The sequence below is a fragment of the Drosophila gunungcola genome, assembly GCF_025200985.1.
Source record: "Drosophila gunungcola strain Sukarami chromosome 3L unlocalized genomic scaffold, Dgunungcola_SK_2 000005F, whole genome shotgun sequence".
NCBI lineage: Eukaryota > Metazoa > Arthropoda > Insecta > Diptera > Drosophilidae > Drosophila > Drosophila gunungcola.
In genome coordinates this window covers 3,625,135-3,649,872 of record NW_026453180.1, presented here as the reverse complement: position 1 = coordinate 3,649,872, position 24,738 = coordinate 3,625,135, and the positions used below count along the sequence as shown (strand labels likewise).

General features: G+C 44.6%; 1 protein-coding gene across 7 annotated transcripts in view; it reads right to left on the bottom strand.

The window, feature by feature from the left end:
- Positions 1-24,738, bottom strand: part of LOC128259274 (spectrin beta chain, non-erythrocytic 5) — a 35,737-nt gene that overhangs the window by 2,499 nt on the left and 8,500 nt on the right. For 5 of the 7 annotated variants that reach the window (XM_052991566.1, XM_052991567.1, XM_052991568.1 and 2 more), the window contains exons 1-12: positions 18,824-19,090; positions 17,272-17,462; positions 16,459-16,626; positions 14,331-14,447; positions 13,997-14,259; positions 13,365-13,494; positions 12,898-13,085; positions 9,552-12,525; positions 9,090-9,229; positions 7,200-8,810; positions 784-6,676; positions 1-331 (exon numbers count right to left, since the gene is read on the bottom strand). In XM_052991566.1, coding sequence (XP_052847526.1) covers positions 1-331; positions 784-6,676; positions 7,200-8,810; positions 9,090-9,229; positions 9,552-12,525; positions 12,898-13,085; positions 13,365-13,494; positions 13,997-14,259; positions 14,331-14,447; positions 16,459-16,626; positions 17,272-17,462; positions 18,824-18,905 — 12,088 coding nt within the window. In that variant the 5' untranslated portion in view covers positions 18,906-19,090. Of the gene's footprint in view, positions 332-783; positions 6,677-7,199; positions 8,811-9,089; positions 9,230-9,551; positions 12,526-12,897; positions 13,086-13,364; positions 13,495-13,996; positions 14,260-14,330; positions 14,448-16,458; positions 16,627-17,271; positions 17,463-18,823; positions 19,091-24,738 lie in introns of those variants that run through there. The other 2 variants (XM_052991569.1, XM_052991570.1) reach the window with 1 other exon arrangement.

The following is a 24,738-nucleotide window of genomic DNA, read 5'->3' as shown; positions in this document are numbered from 1 at the left end:
CAGAGGAACTTTGGCGATTGCGCATCACTACTAGATTCTCCTGGCTCTGGCGATGGCTGGCCACCGGAGGCGCTCCTCTGGGCGGTATTGGGGGCTTCTGATCGAATCCGGCGGTGGGTGAACTGGGGGAACTGGGCTGGGACTGCTGCTGCTGTTGCTGCTGCTGTTGTTGCATCTGTCGCTGCAGGAAGGCCATTTGGGGCGTGGCCGTGCCATCCAGGATCTGGCCACCACTGGTGCGACGCTGGGAATCGGGCGAGGAGTTGCGGGAGCTGACTGGCGAATCCACGCTGCTGGTCACCTTGATGTCCGGAGAACTGCTCGACTGTTGCTGTTAGGATAAAATAAATTAGGTATTAATATTCATATTTTATAAGTACTATATACCGCATCTTCAAAACTTCCAAAAAAGTGTACTTCAAAATTTAGTTAAGTACCCCATGAAAAATTAAGTCGAAAGACACTCTTAAATAGACTTTGAATATTTGTTTTCTCTATTTAAGATTTTTTTTCTTTTTCAAATTAAGTTAAAAGTTTATTTTACACTAAAATGTGTGTTTGAGGAATACCAATATGTTTGCTGTTTTATACAAACAAAAAAACGCGAATTCTTGAGGAGAAGATAGGCGAACACATAAAGAAATCGCGCTTTGATCACTTGAAGATAAATTAAATGCGAATTCTTTAGAAGAGGAAGTCTTGCTTTTAATTTAAGCACATTAAAGTGCTTTGCTCTTGCTAAGAGCTGAAACTGAGAGGCTATAAAAGCTTAGTCGATCATACCTTCATGGATTCATCGTAGCTCAGGAGCTGCATGTTGGGCGGCAAACTGGCGTGGAAGGATATCTTGCGCACCCAGTCATTCAAGATGTCCAGCGAGGGAGCCTCGAAGAGGAACTCCGAGCCGTCGGGCAATCTGAGCCGGAAGACGTACTTCTTCTTGGTGTAATCCTCGGCCCGTTCGCACTTGGCGCCCAGGATATTCACGGGGGCAGTGGCCGTCTTCTGTTGCAGGAAATCGTTATCGTCCTTGAAGAAGCACACCAGTTGGCCACAGAGCACGGTGTGGAATTGCTTCCAGGATCGCACGGGTGCCTTCTTTCCGCCGGATTGCAGGCCATGCTTGCGCTCCAGAGTGCCCTGAATCTCAACTGGCGGCAAATCGAATCCCTCGCCCTTCTGGTTTTTCCGGAATGACTGAGCCCGTCTCCTCGTGGTAAAGGACGGCGTACGCTTGGCCTGCTTGGGCTGCACCTTCATGCTCTCCGCCCGCTTGACATTGGCATCGGCCGAGCCACGACGCAATCGATCGCCAAACATGCCGCTTGAGCTCGACTTTTGCAGGGCCAAATGCTCGTTTTCGTCTCCGAATGGTGGCCTCAGTTGGGCGGGAACCGGAGATTGTGGGCCGCTGGTTTGGGCCGGTGTGACCATGGGCGAGGAGAAGATGGGCGTCTTCTCCTGGGAGGCCGCATTCTGGCGGTGCTCATGTTGCTTCTCCGCTCGCCTGCGCTCGTCCGCCAAACGCTGCAGTTCCCGCTGCTTCAGCTGCTCCAGTCGCTCCTTCTCCAGACGCTCCTTCTCCTGCAGCTTGCTGATCTTCTCCTGTTCCAGCTGATGGCGGAAGAGCTGCTCCAGCAGCGTTATCCGCTTGATGGCCTGGAACTTCTCCTCCTGGGCGGCCACTGTCTTTTCGAAGTCCTCATGCCGTCGGAGGAGATCCTCCACTTGGGGTATGGAGTCACCCAGTTTGGCATCCTTGAGCTGTGGCTCACGACTACTGATCCATTGCTCTAGTATCTCGGCATCCTTGAGGAAGAGTTGCGTGTCCAGATTGAGTTCGTATATCTCACGACGTTTGCGTAGTGTGTGCTTGAGGAGTTCATGACGTGCCTGCAACACCTTGATCTTGTCCTCCACTTCATGGGCCAGGAAATGCTTCTCCTTGATCAATTGCTGCCCGTTGGCGGCGAACTTGGCAAAGGTTTCATCGCGTGCACGTATCTCAGTGTCATGGTCCTTGGTGCTGGCCAGCAAAAGCTCTGCTCCCGCCACACTGGTGGCCAATTCGGGTGCCGTGATCTTGGCCAGCATCTCGTTGATCCAGGCAATCAGATCGCGGTACTCATCGAAGTAGGATTGCAGCTGCTCCGCCTGACTGAGTTTGTTCTTCCTGGCTCCAGTTTTCTCCTTCAAATCCGTCCAGGCCTCCACCGTCTCATCGCGTTTGACCTCAATGTGTTCCTTGGCATCGGGATAGATTTCGCCCAGCTTAACAGCTTCAGCCAGGACAGAGTCCACTTGACCCTGGATGCCCACTAGCTCGGACTCAAACACCTGATGTTTTCTGCCCAAGGCCTGAATGCTCTCCAAATCCTGGCCATAATCCTCGGAGATCAAAGAGGCATCCTTCTCGTTGATCAGCTGAATGGTTTCATCTGCCACGCGATCGTAGACATGCACCTGCTTGGCTCCAGCCAGGGCATCCTGGCGAGCATGCACCAGATCCTTGAGCTCCTCCCAAAGTTGCTTGGTTTCATCGCGTTTGGATTTAATCGAACTGCGATAGGGATTGTTCTCCTGGATGAGACGATCGCCACGTTCCAGACAGGCCTCCACCCTGGCCTCGTTGGCATTCAGGTTGGAGACGAAGGACTCAAAGGCCAGTATGAGCTGCTCCACGTGCTCCACATCCTCGCCGTAATCCTCGCTGGCGGTCACGGCCATCTGATCGCCCACCCACTCGTGGAGTTCCTCTGTCTCACGCAAATACTCAAACAGCTTCTTGCACTCGCCCAATCTCAGCTCGCGCTCCTTGGACAAACGCAGCAGATCCTCGTACTGCTGACCCACCTGCCCGTTCTTCTCCCCGATCTTGGAGCTATCGAAGTGATTGCGTTCGATCAGGCCAGTGGCCAACTTGGCCACCTTTTCGATGGAGGGCTTGAAGGCAGTGAGCTCTCTCTGCAGGACCTCCAGTTTCTTCTGGTGACCCTGAACGGAGACCTCATCGCGACCGTAGTCACTGCTGGCCAAGACTGGTCGCTTTTCGCGCATCCAGGCATCCGCCTCGTTGGCCTCCACATAGAAGAGCTGACTCTCGACGGCATCCAAGAGGCGAAGGCGTCTGATGGCAGCCAAATCTCTTAGTTGAACCAGTTGTTTTTGTAGCAACTCCGATTTGTACTGCAACTGTTCGCTGGCAAAGTGATTGTCGCGGATCATTTGCTGACCCCTTTGGAGGAGAGCCTGTATCAAGGGTTCCTGTGAGGTCAGTTCCGCCTCCAAGGAGTTATGCTTCTTTTGCAGACCTTGCACTGACAGCAGACTCGTGCCGAGATCCTGGGAACCTGCCACCACTTGCTTCTCCGCCAGCCATTGCAGCTCATCCTCGGCATCGCGCAGGAACTGCTGCAGGCTGAGCGAATCCTCCAGGTTCTCGCGGCGTATGCCCAAGGGTTCGTGCAGCGTATTGTATCTGCGTATGCTGACAGTGGCCCTCTCGTGGATTTCGTGACGCAGGAAGTGATCCGCCTGGAAGAACTGCTCATCCTTCAGCTTGAGTTGCTCAGCCAGCTCGCCATGGTGGGCCACATCCGCCTCCAGACGTTCGTGTTTCTTCAGGAGATTGCTGACGGCAGCCAGATCCTTGCCGTAATCCTCGCTACTCAACTGCAGTTCGACCTCATCCATCCAGTTGTTGAACTCATCCACACTCCGGCTGAAGGCCAAGGCATCGTAGGCCTGCTGCAGTTTGTCCTTTTTGGTCTGCGAGGCTGCCTTCAGCTTGAGCCAGTCGCCCTCGAGCAACTGCACCTGCTGGGCAATCTCATCCCTGGCAAAGTGCTCACCTCGAATGAGGCGTTCGCCCTCGTGTATGACCGACTGCACGCGGGGTGAGTTACCCAATAGCTCGGCATCGAAGGCAGCATGCTTCTGTATCTTGCTCTGCAGATTACTCGGCTCCCGGTAGTTCTCATCCAGGGCCACCTGCAGCTTCTGCACCAGCCAGCGATCGATCTCGTACAGACTGCGCAGGAACTCCTGCAATTGCAGCGATTGGATGAGCCTCTGTTTCCTCTCCTCTGACAATTCCAGTAGTTTCTGTTTCCTCCTCAGTATGTAGGCCAGTTTTTCGCGTATCAAATCCGCATCCTTGGGCTCACCCTCCAGTATGCTATTGGCAAACTTCTGCAGCGTGTCCACGTGATCGGCATGGAGTAGCTGCTCGAAGGCATCGTGCTTCTTCAGCAGTCTTTCCACGGCCGTATAGGAGTCACCCAGATCGTCGTTGTTGAGGAAGGCCTCCTTGTTGGCCAGCCAGATCTCCACCTGTTCCACTTGGGCCTTGAAAAGCTGCAGTTGATGGGCCTCCGTCAAATCCCTGGCCCTTTCGCTCCACGCTTCGTTCAGAGTTTGGTGCAGTTCCTCCAGCACCAGCAGATATCTTTTCACATTCTCCGGCTGTTGTTGTTGCGGTCTGTTGGTCAACTGATCACCTTGTTGTTTTAGTCCAGCAAAAGCCTCTTCCCTGCCTTCAATCTCGACCTTACGTTCCTGATGCAACTCCAATTGGGTCTCACAATCATTGATAGTGGAAGGTGCCTGGGTATTGTTCATCTTCTTGATCATGTCGTTGACCCAGAGTTCCAGTTCCTTGACATCCGACACAAACTTGTGTGCCAAATAGGCTTCGTTGAGGATGCTCTGTCGCTTCACAGACAAGGCCTGCAGATTGCCCCAGGACTTGTGCAGCTCCTCTAGCTTCCTCTCAATATGCTGGGCACCACGTTCGGGATACTTTTTGATCAGGAAGTCAGCAGCAGTCTCGTGCTGATCAATCTTGAGCTTAACGGCGGACATGTCTCGTTCGAGGGCCTCCTCCCGGCGGATTAAAGCCTCCACGGCAGCCAGATCTCTGCCCGTGTCGGTGGAGCTCATGGCCAGCGATTTCTCGGCTATTCTCTCCGCCGTGTCGTCCACATCGCGATTGAAGACATGGATCTCGTTGGCGCCTCCCAGCAACGCTCTATAGGCATTGAGGGCTCCCTGAAGCTGTCGCCAATTGTAGTTGAAGTCCTTGCGCCTCTTGTCCACACTCTGGGTATCCGCCGGCACTTGGGCCTGGTTGATGAGCTTGTCGGCCAGCTGGTTGATGTGCTTCACCCGCTGGTCGTCCACTCGCATGTCCGAATCCACGTCGTCCAGTTTCCGCATCAGGGCATTGCAGTGCTCCAGATCGCGACCCGTATCGCTGGCCTGCACCATCATCTCCTTGTCGCGGATCCAGGCCTCGATCTTGTCCAGCTGACTGTTGAACTCCAGGCTATCCTGGGCCTCTTCCAGCCCTCGGCCACGCTGCTCCAGCTCGGCCAGCAATCCCTGCCAGGCCTGCAGCACTCGCTCAATGGCCAGCTTGATTTCCGGCGAGGATTCGTGCTGTTTGCTTAGCAGAATCACTCCCGTGTCCTGGATCTCCTGGATCCTGCCCTGATTGGCAGCCACTTCGGCCTGGAAGGCCTGGTGCTTCTGCAGCTTCTTGATCTTCTCATCGAGATTTGTGACCTCGGCATAGCTGGCCGCATCGGCCTCCAGCTTCTTTTGCTTCTCATTGATCCAGGATTCGGCCTCAGCGCAATCTCTAACGAATTTGGCATACAGCAAGGCATCTTCCAGTTTGTAGCGACGCACGGCACACAGATCCTTGACCTTTTGGCGACGGCCCAGGACTCCCTGGAGTATGGTCTGTATATTGGCACTGTCGTAGTGACGCTGCTCGATGAGCTTGCGACCATGTTCCTGCAGCAAAGCCACCTTCTCCTCCTGCGTTTGAATAAGTCGCTCGAACTCATCGTGTTTCCTGATCTGATTCTGCACATCCTCCACAGTCTGGCCAAAGTCAGAGCTACTCAAGGCCGCCTGCTGCGAACTGGAGAGGTTATCAATCTGCTTGGCATCGCGCAGGAAACAGAACAAATCGATCTTCTGCTCCAGCATGATTTTCTTCTTGTTCCAGGCGGCATGCAGTTTCTGGCGCTCATCCAACATGGCAGCGCATTTCTCCTCCACATCCGCCGCAGCATAGTGCCCCGTTTGGACCATGGAATCACTCAGTTCGTTGAGATACCGGAACTTATCCTCCCGGGCCTCAATCTCCCCATAGATGGCATCGTGCTGGATCTTCAGGGCAGTGGCTCCGGCGGCATCGCTCACATGCTCCTCCGCCTGGAGGGCAGCACGCAGGTTGGCCGACCACGAAACTATATCCCTGACGTCGGTCAAGAAGGTCTGCAGATCGGAGCTGGCAGCCAAGCGATCGCCACGGGCCGTCGATCGTTCCTTGAGGTCATTCCAGGCGGCCACCACCTTGTCCTGTTGCTGGGCGATGGCCGTGGCATTCGATGGATACTTGGCCTGCAGGCGCACCGAATCCTCCACCAGCACCTGCAGCTGGGCCTCCAGGGCCACAAGATCGTTCTCGAAGCCCTCGTGCTTGCGGAGCAGCGCCAAGGCGGAGTTCAAATCCTTGCCCAGCTCCTGGGAGAGGGCAGCGTTCTTGTCCTGGATGCGGAACAGTGCCTCGGCCACGTCCCGATGGAAGCGGTGAATCTCGCCGGCGGCATGGAGCTTCTGCTCCCGCTGGTTAAGCAGTTGCAGCAGGTTTTCCCAGGAAGTTCTACGGAATGTTACAAACGAAATACAACAAAAATATTTATTTAGTCTAATAGCTTATTTAAATTTTATAAAAAAAACCTAACTTTTATATCAAAAGGTTTTATACAAAGTTTGGCAGCAGTTTTAAAAAGAGTTTTATAATGTATTGTATTGTATTGTATTGTTAATTTAAAATATCATTAATTATAAAAGTAAGAGAATTTAAAATCGTAAAGCTATAGTTATCCATTTTTTCAATGTTGATTTATTCTGATTTAAAAAACACATTTTATAGAATAAAGAGACTTAAATATCATGAAAAATAAAGATAACAGTTGGATAAAAAAACAGTTGTTATAAAACGAAGAGACTTAAAAAATTTGAAATATATATTTATCACAACCATTGTGACTTTTCTTTTCTATGTAGACTCTATCTAAGTGACTGATTTATAAAACAGAAGAGTAATCATTATTTGCAAATACTTATAAAATCTTACTAATATCTTTACTCTTGATAGATAACCGCTCTCCCCCCGCACTCACCTCAGTTGTTCCTGTCGCTTCTCCACCTCATTGGCATAGGGACTCTCCGAATCGATGAGCTTCTTGGCCAGCAGCTCGCACTGATCCACTCGATCGGCTCCGACCTCGACGCGGTGCTTCAGATCGTCGAACTTGTTCTGCAGCAGCTGCAGATGCTCAAAGTCCTGGCCGTAGTCCTCCGACGAGGCGGCCTGCTCCTGCTCGCGGATCCACTGCTCCACCTCGTCGGATTCGAGGAAGTATTCGTGCTTGTAGAGGCTCTCCATGAGGCGACCCTGCCGTTGGGAGGCCAACTTATGCAGGGATTTAAGCATCTTCTCAATCAACTGCTGCTTGGCGGCCAGAACTTTGCTGTCCGGATGATTGGCGGCCACCATGGCGGCACAACTGTGACCCATTTCGGTCACGATGCCCGAGTAAGTGTCCAGCTCCAGCTCGATGGTCTTGTGCTTGGTTAGCAACTTGGCCGCGGAGTCGCGATCACGGCCATATTCCGTGGATCGCAGGGCATTGTTGCGCTCACCCAGCCAGGACTCGATCTCGCCGGCATCGAACAGATACTGTTGGGCCTTCAGGGACATGTCCAGCTTCCTGGATCTCTCCGCGCAATGCCGTTCCAGGTCATGCCAGGCCTGCTCCAGCTGCTGGCAAAGATTCTCCACCTGTTCGCGCTCGGGATGCTGCTGGGATATCAGCGATTGTCCTGCCAGCAAGGCCTTGTTGATCACCGGCTGGTGACCCTTGACCTCAGCCTCCAATTTCTTGTGCTTCTTGTGCAGCGACTGAGCCTGATGCAGATTCTGGCCGAGCTCATTGGACTTGGCTGCCGGCAGGTGATCGTTGATCCATTGAAACTCCGAATCCAGTTCGAACACAAATTTGTGATAGTTCAGGCTCTCCTCAAGCTTGGCTCTCCTGCGTTGGGTGGGATCCCGAAGATCCTTGAACCGCTGCTGCAGCTCCTTGGTGCCTGCCTCGATATTCCTGGCATTGAAGTGACCCTCGTGGGCCATGTCATCGCCAGTGGACACCAGTTCCGCAACCTTCTGATCCCAAATGGTGATCTCCGATTCAAGGATTTGCTGCTTGTTGATCAGATCCTTGCAACTGCGCAGATCATTGCCCACATCGCCACTTCGCAGGGCCGTGTCCAGTTCGTCCACCTTCTTTTTGGCATCCTCCAAGGCACGATTGTGCTCCCGCTGGGATGCGGCCTGCTCCAGCTTGCGACCCTTGTCCTCGGACAGGGTGAGCAGATCCTTCCAGCGCTTGTTCAGATCGGCCACCCGGGACTCCACCTCGGGCACTCGATTCCCGGCCTGGACCAGGGCCTGTCCATCCTTGGTCACATTCCTCAGCTGACCCTCATTGGCGCGCAGTTCCCGCTCGAAGGCCTGGTGTTTTTGGAGTTTGCGTGGCAGATTACTCAGATCCCGGTAGTTCTCATCGCCTGCAATCCTCGTCTTGTCCTGCAGCCACACCTTAAGGTCATCAGCCTCGGCGGCGAACTTGTGGAAGTCCTTGGAGGCCTGCAGCAGACGTTTCCTTTCGAATGCGCGATCCCTGACAGCCTTGCGCTTGCCCAACACCTGACCACGACGATCTCCGATGCTGCAAGTTTAGAAAATTGGTTAAATTATAAATATACCTTTTATAAATACAATATTTGTATTTGATTTTAACTTAATTTGTATTTTTAACAATGACCGTTTTATAGTTTTATAATATCTAACGGTCTTTGATTAAAATAATACCGATTACAAAATTATATTTATCAAAATACCAGTAGTTAGTTTTTCTGCGTTTTACTATATTACCATGTTTTAAATTTATTATTAATGGGCAATATTTACCATTCTGGTCTCTGATTTTTGAGCAAAGGACACTTACTATTTTGAATCGTAATGATCGTTGGCAATCAGCTTGTCTGCGTTGTCCGAGAAACCCTTGAGGATCTTGTCCTGGGCCATCAGGCTCTTCTCAAAGTCCAGGTGACGCTTCAGAATGGCCTCCACTTCATCCAGAGAGGACTGCCAAAGAAAGAACACATTAGTTTTCCTCATCCTTCAACATAAAGAGAAGTAATTCAACTAAATAAGTAACTATTAAATATGCCCCCACAAAACCAAAATCTTGTTTTAGGTGGTGCCATCTGCCGAACAGCGGGGTCAACATTAATTTTTAAATATGCTGTGACGTCATAATTAAAACTTTCTTTATAATTCCCAAAATAATAGTTAGATTTAAAACATTTTTGAAGTTTTCGACAGATATTGATCGAATAATTCAAATCTTTATACAAAGTTCCAAATGACTGGCTTTTAAAGTTAATAAAACTCAATCAAAACTCACCCCCAGGTTGTTGTACTCCAGGAAGGCCTCGTGGCTCTTGGTCGTGGCATCGATCTTGTCCGCCTCCCGGTTGAACATCTGCAGCTCGACGCACTGCAGCAGCCACTTCTGCTTCTCGGCCCAGCCGCGATGGATGGCATCCTGTTCGGCCTTCAAGCGCTCAATCACGGCCACCGTTTCGGCCATGTGGGGTTTGCCGTCGGACAGCTGCTTGCCCAGCTGGATGACCTCCACGAATTCGGTGTCATGGGCACGGATATCATCGCCTAGATCGTTGTGTTTCTTCAGCAGATTGTTGGCCGTCTCCACATCTCGAGCCGATTCATCGGCATTCAGTTGATCCTTGACGGAGTCTATCCAGGCGAGTAGAACCTTGGCACTGTTGTTGAAGATCTGCTGACCCACCTCGCTTTCGATGCGGTTGCGCAGATCAGAGCCACGCTGTTGGACCTGTTGCCACATGTCCTGGACCTCCTGTTGGCGCGCATTCACATTGTCCTTCTCCGCCGGATAGGCATTCTTCACCGAGTTGCCCAGGTAGGTTACCCTATTGACTTTGTCCTCCACTGGGGCCAATTCTCGCTCCAAATTCTGGTGCCTCCGCTGCAAGGCTTGAACAGTCCGTAGATCGGGCGTAATGACAGCCGTGTCCAGCTGCAGCATCTTCTCACTCATCCAAACTTTCGCTTCGTCGCAGGTTCGATTGAATAGCTCCACACTGGAGGCACCCTCCAGACTCTTCTCCCGCTGAGCCTTGGCATTGTTGAGGCGCTGCCAAATCTGATGGATCTGTCGCTGGCGGGCAATGATCTTGTCCAGCTGCGAGTGACCCTGTCGGCGGAAGGTGTCCACGGCGCCATCGATCTCCTCCACCCGCTTCGAGGCAGCCGACAGATCGGTGATGAACTTCTCGAACTTGCGCTTGGCATTGTCCACGCCCTCGCCCTCGTCCGACTTGATCATGCGCTCCTTCTCCTTCATCCACTTCTCGAAGTCGTCGCACTCGCGATAGAAGCCGAACAGGTGAATAGAATCCTCGAGCAGGGCATGACGTTTTTGGGCCATCTCCTGCAGCTCATCGTAGGTCTGATTGATCCTCTGCTGGCGCTTCTCCACGCTGTCGGCATTCTCATTGATGCTTTGGGTGGAGGTTCTTCTTTGCACAAGAGGTTTGGGTGCCACACTCACTGGTTTAATCCGCTTCACGGGCACCACTTGACGTACCAAGATCGTTTTCTTAACCTTTTGCAGGGACTTGACCTTCTCCGCTTTGGGCACAATGCAGGCCACTGGTCGTGGCTCCACTTCTCGCACATAATTGGCTGGCACAAAGCCCTCCACTCCATTGTCCTTGCGCACACACCACCAGTCATCGTTGGTCTTGGACTTGAGCAGCATCACCTCGCCCTTGTCCATCTTCATGCCTTGACCCTCGAATGGAAACAGGGATTTCACATGGGGCAGCAGCTTTGTCTCAGTGACCTTCTTATGCTCCAGCTTCTCCACCCACTCATCCTCCCACACTTCCTTGGGCACCAGACGCGTTTCGTTGACCCACTCCTCTTGCTCAACCTCTGGCAGTTCCGGCTCCACAGCAGATAGCTCCAGTGTGCATATGCCTGCCTTGATTAGCTTATCAGCCTGCTGGTTAAGATTGAGGATATCCCCGGAGTAGGCATTCAGTTCACCCTGCAGATCGCGATGTCGCTGGAGCAGAGCCTGTGCCGAGGGCTCATCGTTGCCATAGTCCCGCGAGTTGACCAAGGCCATTTTCTCGTTCAGCCAGGACTCGGCTTCATTCGCATCCGTGTAGAATTGATAGGCCTCGGCGGCATCCTCCAACTGGCGACGTCGCAGCTCCACTAGAGCCTCTAAAGCTTGCCAATGTTCCGCTAGAGAATCAATCCTGCTTTGGATCTCCGAGGAGCGGGGATGTTCCTCGCCTATTAACCGCTTGCCCGCATCGGACATTTGACCGGATTTGGGCTTCCTCGACTTGATCTCATCCTCCAGAGCTTTGTGCTTTTGCTGTAGCGAGAGCACAGCTCGCAGATCCTTGGCAGTGATGCCCGTTTTGCAGATGCGCTGCTTGTCCACCAGCCAGGATTCCTCGTTGTCGTAGTCCTCCATGAAGTGATGGAAATTGCGGGCCTCCTCCAGGCGAGCTCTTCGCGCCGCCGAACGACGCAGAAGTTCGGAGTAGGCCTCCTCCAGATCGGCCAGACGTTGGGCCAGCAAGGCCGCATCCTTGTGCTCGGAACTCTTGTAGGGCAGGGCCTGGCGATTGAAGCGCTTGAGGGTCTCGCCATAGGTATTCACCTGCAGCTCCTGCAGCGAATGAGCCTGGAGCAGTTCCTCCACGCCCAGCAGATGTGGACCCACATCCTCGGAGGCGAACTGTTGCTGCAAATCCTTCACCGCCTCCGTGGTGCTGGCTATTTCACGGAGCAGATTCATCAGGTTGCTCATCTGCGAGAGGTTCAGTCGTTGGTTCTCCAGCAGCTCCAGCAACTGGCGCCACTTGGCCATCACCTCCTGCTCCCGGCGACGCACTCGCTCCTTGCCATGGTAGTTCTCCCGGTCCAACTCCTCGGCCATGGCTGTCAGGTCATTGAAACGCTCTACGCGAGCCAGAATGTCTGCGGAAATGGCCTCGTGCTTCTTCAACGTGGCATCCACTTGGCGCAAGTAGCGCGGATCGGACAGCACTTGGATCATCTCCTTGAGATAGCCCTCTCGCAGCACAGACTTCTTCTCGAACTTGTAGTTCAGCTGCTCCAGTTTCTCCTGGCGGAGCAGTTCCTCGCGCAGGGCCACCTCGCGATGATGTTCGGCATACTCCAGGATCTGCCAGGCCTTCTCGATGTCATTGACCAACTGTCCATCCTGGGGATTATACGGCGGCTGATTCAAGGCCTTCAGCAGGGTGTTGATGGTGAAGTACAAAGCCTCGATCTCACTGCGCTCCTTGTATCTATAAAAAAATTGAAAAGTATCATTAATAATAACATTACGTTATAAGAATATATTGAACGGTATTTGGCTAAAGAATTTGCGTTAATAATAGGTTTGAGTTCAAAGAATTTGCAGTATAAGCTTTTTAAAGAGGCTGATAAAACAAATCGAGAATTCACATATATTAGACTGCCTTCAGCTGAAGAATTCGCGTTCAAAAAAAAATAAAAGTTTTTATCCTGTCAAGCTGAAGAATTCGCGTTCCGAAGTTAAGCTTTTAATGTACATATATATTTATAATTAAAAAAAAATTTGCACGTGTTGACCTGACATATTTGACATTCGTTTTTGGAGATGTTTTTGTTTGATTTGACTTTAACCGGCTACTCACTTGGGTGGCTTCTCAATGGTGCGGTACTCCTTGAAGGCCAGCAGTTCCCGCTGGATGCCCTCCAGCGAGTTGGGCAGGTCGCGCTGCTCCAGCTCCAGCGTCTTCTGGCGGATCCAGCTCAGCAGGTTTGTGGTCAGACCCTCGTACTGCATCTTCTTGCGATCGGCATCCATCAGCTGGCCGACAATCTAGAGGGGATCGACATAAAAAGAAAAGAGAGCGCTGGTTGAGCAACTTTCTAGGTGTAGATCTGGACCGCACCCGAATACGAATACGAATCCGAATCCGAATCTGAATCCGAATACGAATCCGATCGGGGGCCAATCCATTGTGAAGTAGAGCGTTAACTGTGGGACACACTGTTACGCTGCAGCGATTTCCAGAGGCGATTTTCCATGGGACTCTGCCAATGGCATCCGCATCTGAATATGAACCTGAATCTGAAAAAAAGTAGAGGTCTAACTCACATTCGCTATGCGCTTGCCGCTTTTCTGCTCGTTCTTCATGCGTGCAAAGGTGTGATAGTAGGAGGCCACATAGGTCAAGATCGACTTCTCATCCGGTCGGGCAGAGTCAATGTCCTCCGCATCGAGCAGGCTAACAAAGGGGAATTCGAAATTAAAAGTCATAAGTCAGTTAATTAAATCTATCTTCATTTCAATGATATTTGTTCAGTCGATGTAACAATAAAAAAAACTCTACCATTTGAACATTAAGGTGATCATTAATTAATTAATTAGAATTAATAATTCTAAAAGCCAGAAAACCTCTTAAGAATTTATACAAATTTAAAGATAAAATTTATGAGTGGTTTTAAAAAATAAAATATTATTGAAGCCGAAATATTTTACTATTTAAAAAACATTGGCTAAAATGACTTAGGAAAATAGTTCGATAGTTCGAAAATTTTCGATTTTTTCATAATAATAAAGCCTGTTGTAGTATTAGAAATTTAGTTGCCAATTTCTCCTAACAACTTTAGATCAATTGTTTTAAAAAATGACAAGAGTGAAACTTTCTATTTTGTGATGCAAATATAGAATGTTTTCTCCGAAACACAAAACCTAGAATTAAGCTTATAGACCCTACAAATCCTCACCTGGGAATGCCCAATTCGTTGGCGGCCGTGTCGAAGGCGTGGTTAAGATTGTCCAGGTTGGAGTTCTTCGAATTGACAATGGTGCTGTACTCGAACAGATCGGGGCGATGCGAGTGGATGAGTGCATTGAAGCCCAATCCGGAGCGCCAGGAGTTGGTGAAGTCCGTGATATTGACGCCCGGATAGCCATGCGTCTTGCGCTGGCACCACAAAAGCAGCGCATCTTTGGCGGAACGCTTCTCGCTGGACTCGTTCTCCTCATCCTTGAAAATAAAGTTATTTTAATTTTTAATTAAGTACTTTTGTTATACAAATTGCAAAGGGGACACCTTACCACATCGATTTCAATTTCCTGAATCTGAAACCGCAGAATGATGGTCCAGATCAGACCCAGGATGAGACGGGGGTTGCCATCGACAATGTCCTCAGCACCGATGGACTCCAGACGGACCTGAAAAAGAAGCCATCATAAACTGTTAAAAAAATATCGTAGTAATTCCAAGTATATTAGATTAAGGAATTTTATCGCTTTTGTTTCAGCCATTTAAGTTATGTTAAATATGTGAATAACAAATAAGTTTTATTTTTTATTTAAAAAAATAAAAACAACATAAAAAAAATTAATTTTTTGACTATTTGTAAACCACACCTAACTTATATGCAATGAAAATAAAACAAACAGCACACATTAAAAATCAATTCAATTATTTTAATTTTAAATTATGCAATTTAATATGTATGGCATTTTATATTATGATTTTATATATTTAATTAAAACATGAAGTGTAAAATTTTAAGTTTCTAGCCAGATATAACTATTTACTACGCCATTTTTGTAACAGTGTAATCATTTTTTCCATTCTCCACACTATCTCTTCTGCATTTCTTTCAATTTCCATTTGTTGTCAGTGGAGTGTGGAGCGTGGATTGTGGAGTGGGTAAGCTGCATATTGGGTTACCAAGAGTTCCACAACCCACAGAAACAGATACCTATACCTATACCTATAGATATCCAAAGTAGGTCTTTGCCTGCCCAGAAAGTCACGCATTATCAGGTGGAGGTGCTTGACCTTAAAGCGGCTTCATTTGCATTTATTGTGGGTCAGGTAACTCCCCTAATAATCTCAGCGAAGAAAGCATAAGTTACTAGCTGATACAGATCTAAATCGCATTATCATAGCTACAAAGTGGTCAGCGCTTGGCTACTGATTTATGGTCAAAGGTAAAAATTACCATTTACTGGAAAATATTTTGTTCCCGATTAAGTTACAAATTCATTATTTGTAATTAATAAAAAGGTTATATTTAAGAAAATGTGGGCGCTTCTTTGAGGTAAATCCTATAATTATAAAAGCCTTTTCAGACATTCATGATCAAATTTTAACTGTCTAAAAATGTATATTTCGTATTTTATTAATAATTTATGTGTTCCAAATAAATGTGAGATTTAAGAAAGAAAGCATTTAAATTAGTTAGATATTTCAAAAGTTTAAATTATTAACAAAGAATAGGGCATTATACTTTAAGGAAATATTTAAACAGCGCTTCAAAAAATTGTAGCATTATAATATATATTTAGCCTCTTCCGAGAAACAGTTTACTTTAATAGACTCTTTGGGAAGTTTTCTGTAATGTTATGGTTTATTGCAAAGCTACGGCATTTGGTGACTGGGAATTCCGAGAGACGTGCTACCCTGAATGCTTCAATGGGTACCCAGAGATCCTCCATGCGTGAATCTTTTGACCGGCCTTCTTTTGAGGCCTAAAAACCAATTAAAATGCACTCAATACCCATGTCACACACACATGGGAGACAAGCCCAAAAAACAAATAAAATACGAAATGAAGTGCGGTGCGGTGCGGTGAAAAGTAAGACCAAAAAACTTTCACTGCAGGCGCTTAAGAAACAAAATGAATTAGTTGGGCAATGGGACAAATACAAATAGCTGCGTTTTAATTGCTTCTAATTGGATTAGTACAGGGGCCTCTCACTAACTAAGAAGATACGAAACTATGTCGCACGCTAAGCTGTCCGCTTTGCACAATTAAAATCGAATTCGAATGCACACGAGAGGTGCAAAGAAAGTACGTTGTGGAAAATGTGCCAAGCGAAGTGAGTTGGAGCTACAAAAAAAAAATGCATTAGAAAGTATGCAAATATTTCAGAAATTGCCAAGAAAAAAGTCGGGGCCCAGGCCAGGTAATTAAATATATATTTTGCCATGTCTCCTCTCACTTCCCCAGAGATATCCCCACAGATCCAAAAGCCGGAGTAGCGGAGCTCGTACTCATACGGCAAACAAAGCACGCAATGGCCACGCGCAGCTGCGCAGGCGCGACTTGCACTTTCTACAAATGCGTAGAGAGCTCTCCACTCTCCAGTCTTCTGTCCTCTGTCTTCAGTCTTATGTCTTCAACAACTCCCCACCAATATATACATATACGTGCATTTTATATCTCACCTTGGTGTGCAAGAATGCCAGACTCTTGTTGACATTTTCGATTTTATGGACGCGCATGCGTCCACTGTTCGGCTTGCCCAGTTTCTCCGACGATATGATCTCCAGCAGCTTCAGCAGCTTGATGCCATCGGCCAGGTCTGTGAATAGGTCTTCGACCTCCATTTTGGCCTACAAAAAAGAAGACAATAGGCCCAACAGTTAGTTGCATTCGTTTTATGGACGGGGGTGCTATAAAAACGTCTTCTTCCAATCAAAATACCAAGTGAATGTATAATTTTCGGTGTCACAGATATCGCTTTCATTTTAAGTTGGTCATGATGTGGGTTTATGTTTTTATAAGTATTAAAATCCTTATGATTTATTTTACTATTTAATTATACAGTCATCTACTTAATTTCTTACGATGCAAACTGAAATACGTATAATGTATACAAAGTATAATAAATTGGTCGCTAAATCCGTTTTATTTATAAGAAATATCTTAAACTAAAATAACTTTTTCTAAATCATACAGTTTTAAAGTCATTGGAGTGTAGTTGAGTTATACCGTAGTGAATTCAGTGGAATGCTTTAGAACGCTATATGTAAGTAATCGTTTTGTTTTTGATTTAAAATAAAATTACTTTGTATATAGAATTGTCTACAAAATATCTATATATTTAGATTTATCCGTATGTAATATGAATGCATTTTTGACTATGTTTGCCAAAAGTGCCATTGATTTGGATTTAAGCGTATCTAAAATTGCATTTTGGAAAGACCCAGAGACTGAAAAAGTTTCTGACTACTTGTAACCTATATCTTTTTACCCACCTTGATCAGAAAGGAGTTCATCCATTTTGTGAATGTCTTCTTTTGAATGTGCAAGCGCTCCTCCTGCAGCGTTTTGATCCGCTCGTTTTCGAACTTGATGATGCCGTCCCTTTGGGTCATGTTGGCGGAGTTGCGATTGGAAGGCGTCGGCGTTTGCAGCGCGGAGTAGCCTCCCGGCTCATATTGTGATGCTAGGTAGACGGGAAGGGAACAAAATAAATCTCGGATTAGTTTGAAGTCATACAAATGCAACGCAAAACGTTTAGCTTTAGTATTTGTTTTGATTTTCTTTTTTGTTTTTAGCGAAGGAAAATGGGTAAACCACCTGACAACAGTCCAAAATCAATAATGGGCAGATAGAAAATAAGGAAAAAAAACAAAAAGTATATATAGGAGAGATAGGGAAAGCACACCCGTGACGTACAAACGTACTATATTGATTCAAAGATAGCAGGTTATCGGCAAACATAATTACTTCTATAAAAAATAAAAATAATCACTTGCTAAAGTTAGAGCAACATTCCAAGGCAATTCATTTATAGTTTACGCTTCTGTCAAACGTAATTCCTAATTTTAAAACATTCTATCAGCGGTTTTGAGCAATACAACAAAAACGTTCAATTTCGACACCTCATCACGTAATACGAGTAAAACATTTTAGACCCGTAAAGATAAGCCAAGCCGATTGGGGTTTCACATTTAGATCTTAATTGCACAAACTTGCTAACAAATTGTCATTTCTTTTCGATAGGCTAACTATTTTATTAGATTAAAGTTTCAAAAGACGTTTGGTATCAAGGAACTAAAGGATATCATAACAAATAAATTTGCAAGATATTTATTCGTAAACAAAATCTTTTAGCAAAATTCTTTTTTGGATATCATACAGTTTGAAAGCTATTGGATTGTAATTTATTTACATAAAGATATGGGTTATATTTAACATATAATTCTTATTTATTGCTTTATTTCATCATAATATTAGGAGGAAGAAGATCTCATTAACAAATTAATTAAATTGTCTGAATTTTTTTGGTAACCATAAAGTTAATTTTTAAGTTTGTAACTTTATGAAAAATTACTTTGCCCTTTAAGTTTCCAATTCTTGAATAATTTAAATTGAATTAAGTAAAGTTCTGCTCAATCAACTAAAAACACAACAAGTCGGAGTTCCCCAACTTTCCATTCCAGTGATTATACCTTCAGAAAAGCGTATCAAAAACCTAAATACTCGTTGCCTTGGCGGGCTTATCTTTCGGCTGCCGAAATTACTTCATACCCATGGAAAATGGTTAACGCTTTTGTTACTTTTTATCAACGATTCGTTTTACGTAATACTGGGCAAGAGAATATTGCCAAAAATGGCCCGGAATTAAAGCGGAAACTGCAGAAAACGAACCCATTTTTGTGGTCGACTCATTTGTCAAATATTTGGGTTCTTATCAAAAGCAAAAACAAAGTGTTAGATAAGAACAGTTTACTTTCGTTTTGGGGATTGTATAATGATCGAGAGTTCTAGAGGAAAAGTTCAAGTTCAAATCAGAAAACCTACCCAACGACTGTCGTTCGAAGGATATATATCTTCGATATTCATTGCGCGAAAAGTTGGAGCGCAATATACTATTGTACTCCATGGTCTTTTGTCTTTGATCACTGATTTCGAGGTGGGGTTTTTAGTGGTTTAGTTTCCAGCACAATGTGCTGTTTTTAAGAGTTAAACTTTTGTTTTTGATTTGGTTTTCTTTTCGGAGAGCACTAGTTCGATTCTATAGGCTGTTGCTCGCGGTTGCCGCGCCGTTTGGTCACTGAAACAATTGTAAGCCCAACAATTCGCTGGCCCCAACAATTTAGAGTGGGGGAAAGCTTCCTCCCCCTTTTTAACTGTGTGTTTATCAGATGAATCAAAAAAGCCAAACCAAAAGTGGCAGCAAAAATGCTACAACTGGCCTATGGTGAATTCCTTTTATCGCATGCGTTGATAACAAGAAATTAAAAAAAGAATATAGTAAGAAGGGCAAGGGATCTGGCAAATCTTTGCATTGACATAAAGCCAATAGATCTTATCTTATCTGCCGATAAATCCCGCATACCAGGGACATATGTTGGAGGATATTTATAGAGGGGGATGCACTGCAATATCAAGTTATTTATGAGCCCATAAGTGCCCAATTCAACCTTTCCCAGTGACATCATCCAAAAGATTTATAATCTGCTACCTACTAATAGATAATTTGTGAATGCCGACAAAAGCCAATGGGCTGAGGTCACCTGGAAGGCATTCCAACGCCAATTGGCAAACAGAACACTTCGCTTGGACAAATACAAAAATCAATTAAAAAGAGGTGAAAACTAAACAAGAAAAAATGAACAACACACGTTGAGTGTGACAATAAACTTTACCATACCGCGATAACGATTTCCCTTATCAGCATGGAATGGCAAACAAAAAACAAAGGGACTAGAACTGCGGCATAACTTTAGGCTAAAGGCTGGAAAAACAATTAACGCCAAAAATATAAAATATAAAAAAAAACCCAGCTCACACACAGCTGTCTTTGACTATAAACTATTTATAGAGCTCAAGTTGCCGGAAAAGGGAGGCCGAATGCAAAGTCAGGGTCAAATTCCGGGCATCCTGTTTACTTCAATCGGGATAGAATACTATATATAACACCAGAGCACATGCGCAGCAGCTGGAAGCAGAAATACTCAAATACTCCGCGCCTCTTTCTATTTATAAACAACCAAACATCCACACTTCACTCATCGCAAACACTTTGAACACGATTTTTATTTTTTTCGGGTGCTTTCTGGCAGATCTTAATCTTATAGTGTTCCACATTTTCGTTTAGCTAATGAACAAACCGTGCAACAACCTCAAAGTCGTGTAAAAATTAGCATAAATCAATAAACATTAAGCATCTTGTATGCTTAATTTTTATAGCCTATATGCAAAGCAACACATAACATTTAGCAAATCCAAAACCAAATGATACTTTAAAGTGTATCAAAATTAAGTTAAGTACTAAGATAACATCCCAAGTCGTTCCCTGTTTTAATTACTTTTGCGTGAGAGATGGAATATGTCTGATAAAAACCTAATTTCAACTGTCATCTCTGTTTTTAACACAAAATAATGAGACCTATAGCGCGACAAATTAGAGAATTGGTGGGCTTTGTTGTCAAAATATCTGTGCATAAAATTACCTCATCAGCGGCTGGGAATTAAAATTCATTTTAAGCCCCAGTCAAATAGAAGAATACAGATGAACCAAAAAAAATGGAATACAAGTAGAAAACCACAATGTTATAAATTCTTTTGTTTGTGACTGGCATGCTAAACTTATAACAAATTCAAAGAGAGAAAATAACAAACGATATTAAAAATAAAACAGCAAAACGAGATGGCGACAGGCTTGGATTTTTATTAAACAATAGATGCAAACTTGATATGTTTTAAGGGAAAAGTAATTCTAAAGCTTACGAAAATCAGTGATTTATAATTAAATGGATTCTTAATATTTTAATTTATAGAGGCTGTTTTCTGAGGGATTTAAATTCATTTTAAGCTTAAGAAACCTAGAGATTTATGTATCTCTTAATGTATTTGTTTTCTTTAATAGTAGTTATTCTCAAGATCCAGAAAACCATAGATTTATGTTCTCAACTCCATAACCATCAATTAATTTGAGTTTTTATTCAAAACCCCTTTTCAAACCCTAATTTATAGTTGTAGCTTCAATTTGGTTTGCTGTTTAAAAATTATTGCCAAACATTTGGGCTCATAATTGTCTCATAACGATACAAAAGGCAAAGAAATATTACATACTTCGTCTATTGCTTTTATGGCTCTTGGCTTTGCTTTTTGCTTTTGTTGAAATCGAATTTTTTTGTTTACTTTGCTTGGATCGTACGTGTTGCTGTCTATATGATGTGCCCCAAAAGCTATTTGCGAAAATTAGTCAATGCTGTTGAGCCACTCTCAAAGCCTCTAGCTCCTCGTGCCCATTGCCTTTATTATTTTTTGGCATTTGGTCACGCCCCCCAGAGGGGCTGTACCTCATTCAGTATAGACTATACACTATACACCCGCAACAAGCGATGTTGTTTTGATGACATCACCGTACCCCAAAAATCTGAGTTTGGTTCAAAGCCCAAAAATTCGTTTCGTTCTTCTGTGTTTTCTGCGCATGCGCCACCGGCTACCGAATTCAATTTGGTTTTCTCCCTGGCCTCTCGCATTCAGTTTTTATTTAGTTTTTGTTTATGCAAATGCCGAGGGAATTGATTATTTGGGGCGCCGCTTCAGCGGTTTTAACAGATTTTATTGTGCGACTTTGGCAATGAAAACAGTTTTCAATTAACGTTTTCCAATGCTTTACAGCTTTTCCCCAGGCCGGGAAAACTCTTTGAGCCAAGCATCGAAACTAAACAGCAAATACTCAAATGATGACATCACTTTCTAGCAAATAGAAATCTCTGGGGACAAAAGAAGCCACTGAAGAAGATGACAACGGGTGGGATTTATAGATTCCATTGATATGGCACAAATTCCTTGAATAAATTTCTCTCTGCAAACCAACTTTTGGCACAATAAAAATCAATTAAAAGCGAAATGTTTTCAGGGCGTTGATTAGTTTGTAATAAATTTTAATCGATTGAAAGAAGAACCATTAATTTTGCAAGCAAAAAGGCACGCGTCTCTATTTAATAGTGGGTATAATTAAGATTCGTTATGGCGGATATAGGCTCATTAAACCAGATGGTTTCTGTAACAGTTGAGATGAGTTAAGGAACGGGTTTCCAAGCACTTTGATTGATTTCCTTGGATTGTTAGGGGAAGTGCCAGGCAATTATAGATCTCGCGAATCCAAGGGGCGTTAAGTGTGACTAAGTCGGTTTGATTGATTATCTAAAAAGGCATTCTAAGGTTTTGAGTTTTTTTCATTCACATATGTTATAAGCGGAAACAAACCATGATGAAATCTCTTATGGGAAAAATGGAAACTTTCACTTGAATGACACAAAGAAAATTGTCGAAAAGCAAAAGAAACTTTCAACGATTCCAAACCGAAATTTAAAGCTGTTCTACCAATTGTATTTCTGTATGTTTTTCGTTCCCAAAAAAAGCTGGTTTCTGATTAATTAGTTTTGTCTACCCACTTCCTATGCGAACAGCGCCGCAAATATGACTTAATCGTGAATGATTTGCATATGGGGGAGATTCAATAAAAGCCGCAACACGTGTGAACCCAGAATTTTAAGCTTAAAAATAATGAGTCATTTGAAAGATATATAAGGAATGGAGTATATATGCCAGCACTCATGACAAACACACAACACTCACGGCTAAATCCAATATTTGCACAATAATCTAACACTTAACGGGGGCTTTGAGATATTTCCGCCGCGTTTGGCAGGAAGTTTAGTATTTTAGTAGTATTTTCCCCTTATCGAATCCGTTTCGGTTGGGCCCTATTTTGCGGCAGAGTTCAGTGGGGTAAGGTCGGACGTATCAGCAGCAGCAACCCTCTCTTCGCTTTTCTATTAATTAAAATGTACCAAATGGCAATCAAACGATCGTCTGACAAGACGGAGAACAATTCAATTTCATTTTTGACAGTCGCAGACCCGAAAATGTCACGAGAACAATGGCAGAGGAAATATTTCATTTAGTCATAACTCATATCTTAAACATCTACTTCGAAGACTCTAATTGAAATTGAAATCATGTGAGGAGAGGAGACCCTTTGGAGGGGGGAATTTTTAATTGGCTAAGCCTGAGAACCGAGAAACACAAATGTTTACTCAAGTGTCGGGGGCCATAAAAACAAAATCGTCATCGAAAAAGAAATATAAATTTGTTACATTAGGGTAGGGAATATTGAAAGTTTAAAAGTTCTGGGCCTTGAGTTGTTCAACATCGTTGATAGTACAATAATAATATATGGATTTTAAATGAATTTCAAACGATTTTAATGTGTTTTTTACGAGCAACAAACTCCGATATGGGTTTGTTATTACAGACTGCCCGAAAACAAAAAAAAATTGCATTCCGACTTCAAAAAGCACGTTGCGCAAACCACAGACCAAAAATCGAGCAACAAAAAAGTCAAGTTTACAATTACACGACAAAAAATCAAATTCGATGACGTTATAAGCACATCGAGGAATACTTTTTTGCGGTTTTGTGTGCAAACATTTCAAGCATAATTTTATTCACGAGTCTGTTTTGAGGAGCGCTCGAAAAGAGATGAACACACTTGTGATAAAAATAGCTAAGAGCAATCTGTGGGGAAGGCTTATTAAGAGAGGTCGAGGTTTCTTAGGTTCCCAGAGCTCTTCCTTTACGTATTGATGTTAAAAATTCAGTCTGCCTTTGCATTTCATTTAGTTTTAAATGAAATTTACCAAGAAAAAGAGGTTTTATTGATATATTTAAGCCCTTATAAGCAGAAAAGGTAAAATCCGCTTATATTTTTCTTTCGAATGAGGTTTGATTTTGTTATCTTGCAGATTTTATTGTAACCCCTAAAAGGTGGAGATACAAAAGCAAAAATATCTAAAAACTTGTTTGCATAATCCCTTTTCCCTTTTAGTTTGTGCTGATTTTTTTTAGATTGAAAATATTGTTAAGATACTTTCCAAAAGTGCCCGAAACACTTTCAGTTTATGTCTGAATTTGTTTCTATTATCTGCCATAATTTAAAGTAATCCGTAGGTGTATCTCGCATCCACTTTTGGCCATTAAAAAGCTCTCACCAAAACAACACTCCCCAAAAATGTAGTTTCTTATCATGACAATTAGATTTGGCTTCCATATCTCATGGTAATCCCTAGGAAAGTATCTCAATGCTATTAAAAACATTCCTCTAATTAAATCCAGAAATCTCTTTCAATCTTTGACTACCGGGTGGCCAACTGAGGAGGAATGTAAAACTCGTTTCTGCCTGGCGGCATATGCAAATTCTCAATCCCAAACTCGCTGATGAAGACTTCGACTTCGCTGGTTGTTCAGCGCGCGTCATAATCAAAATAGTAAATATGAAATAAAAAAAAATAGGGAAAATAGAGATCATAAGACTTCACGCTACAATGCTAAACAGACGCAGCAGCAGACATATATTTTTTTTTGGACGGAAACCGGTAAAAATTACAACAAACATAAGAGCCAAAAAAATGAAGAGCAGACTTCTGGAGAATTTCTTGTTTGGAAAGCTCCACGTAGCTGTTCAAGTTCCCCCTTTTTTCGCCGCTTTTTCCGTTCATAACTTGTTGATTGTCTGATGTCAGCGTTTAAGTAAATATTTTCTTACTTAAGCGTGTAATTTTGTTTTTCAGTCGCCGCGCCAGAACATAACCTTTGGCTATTTTTTGTCGACTTGGTTTAAATAAAAAAAAGTGTTATATAAGCGGGTCTCAAGGTTACTCGGCCTGGTTTTCTGCTGCATGCATACTACATATATA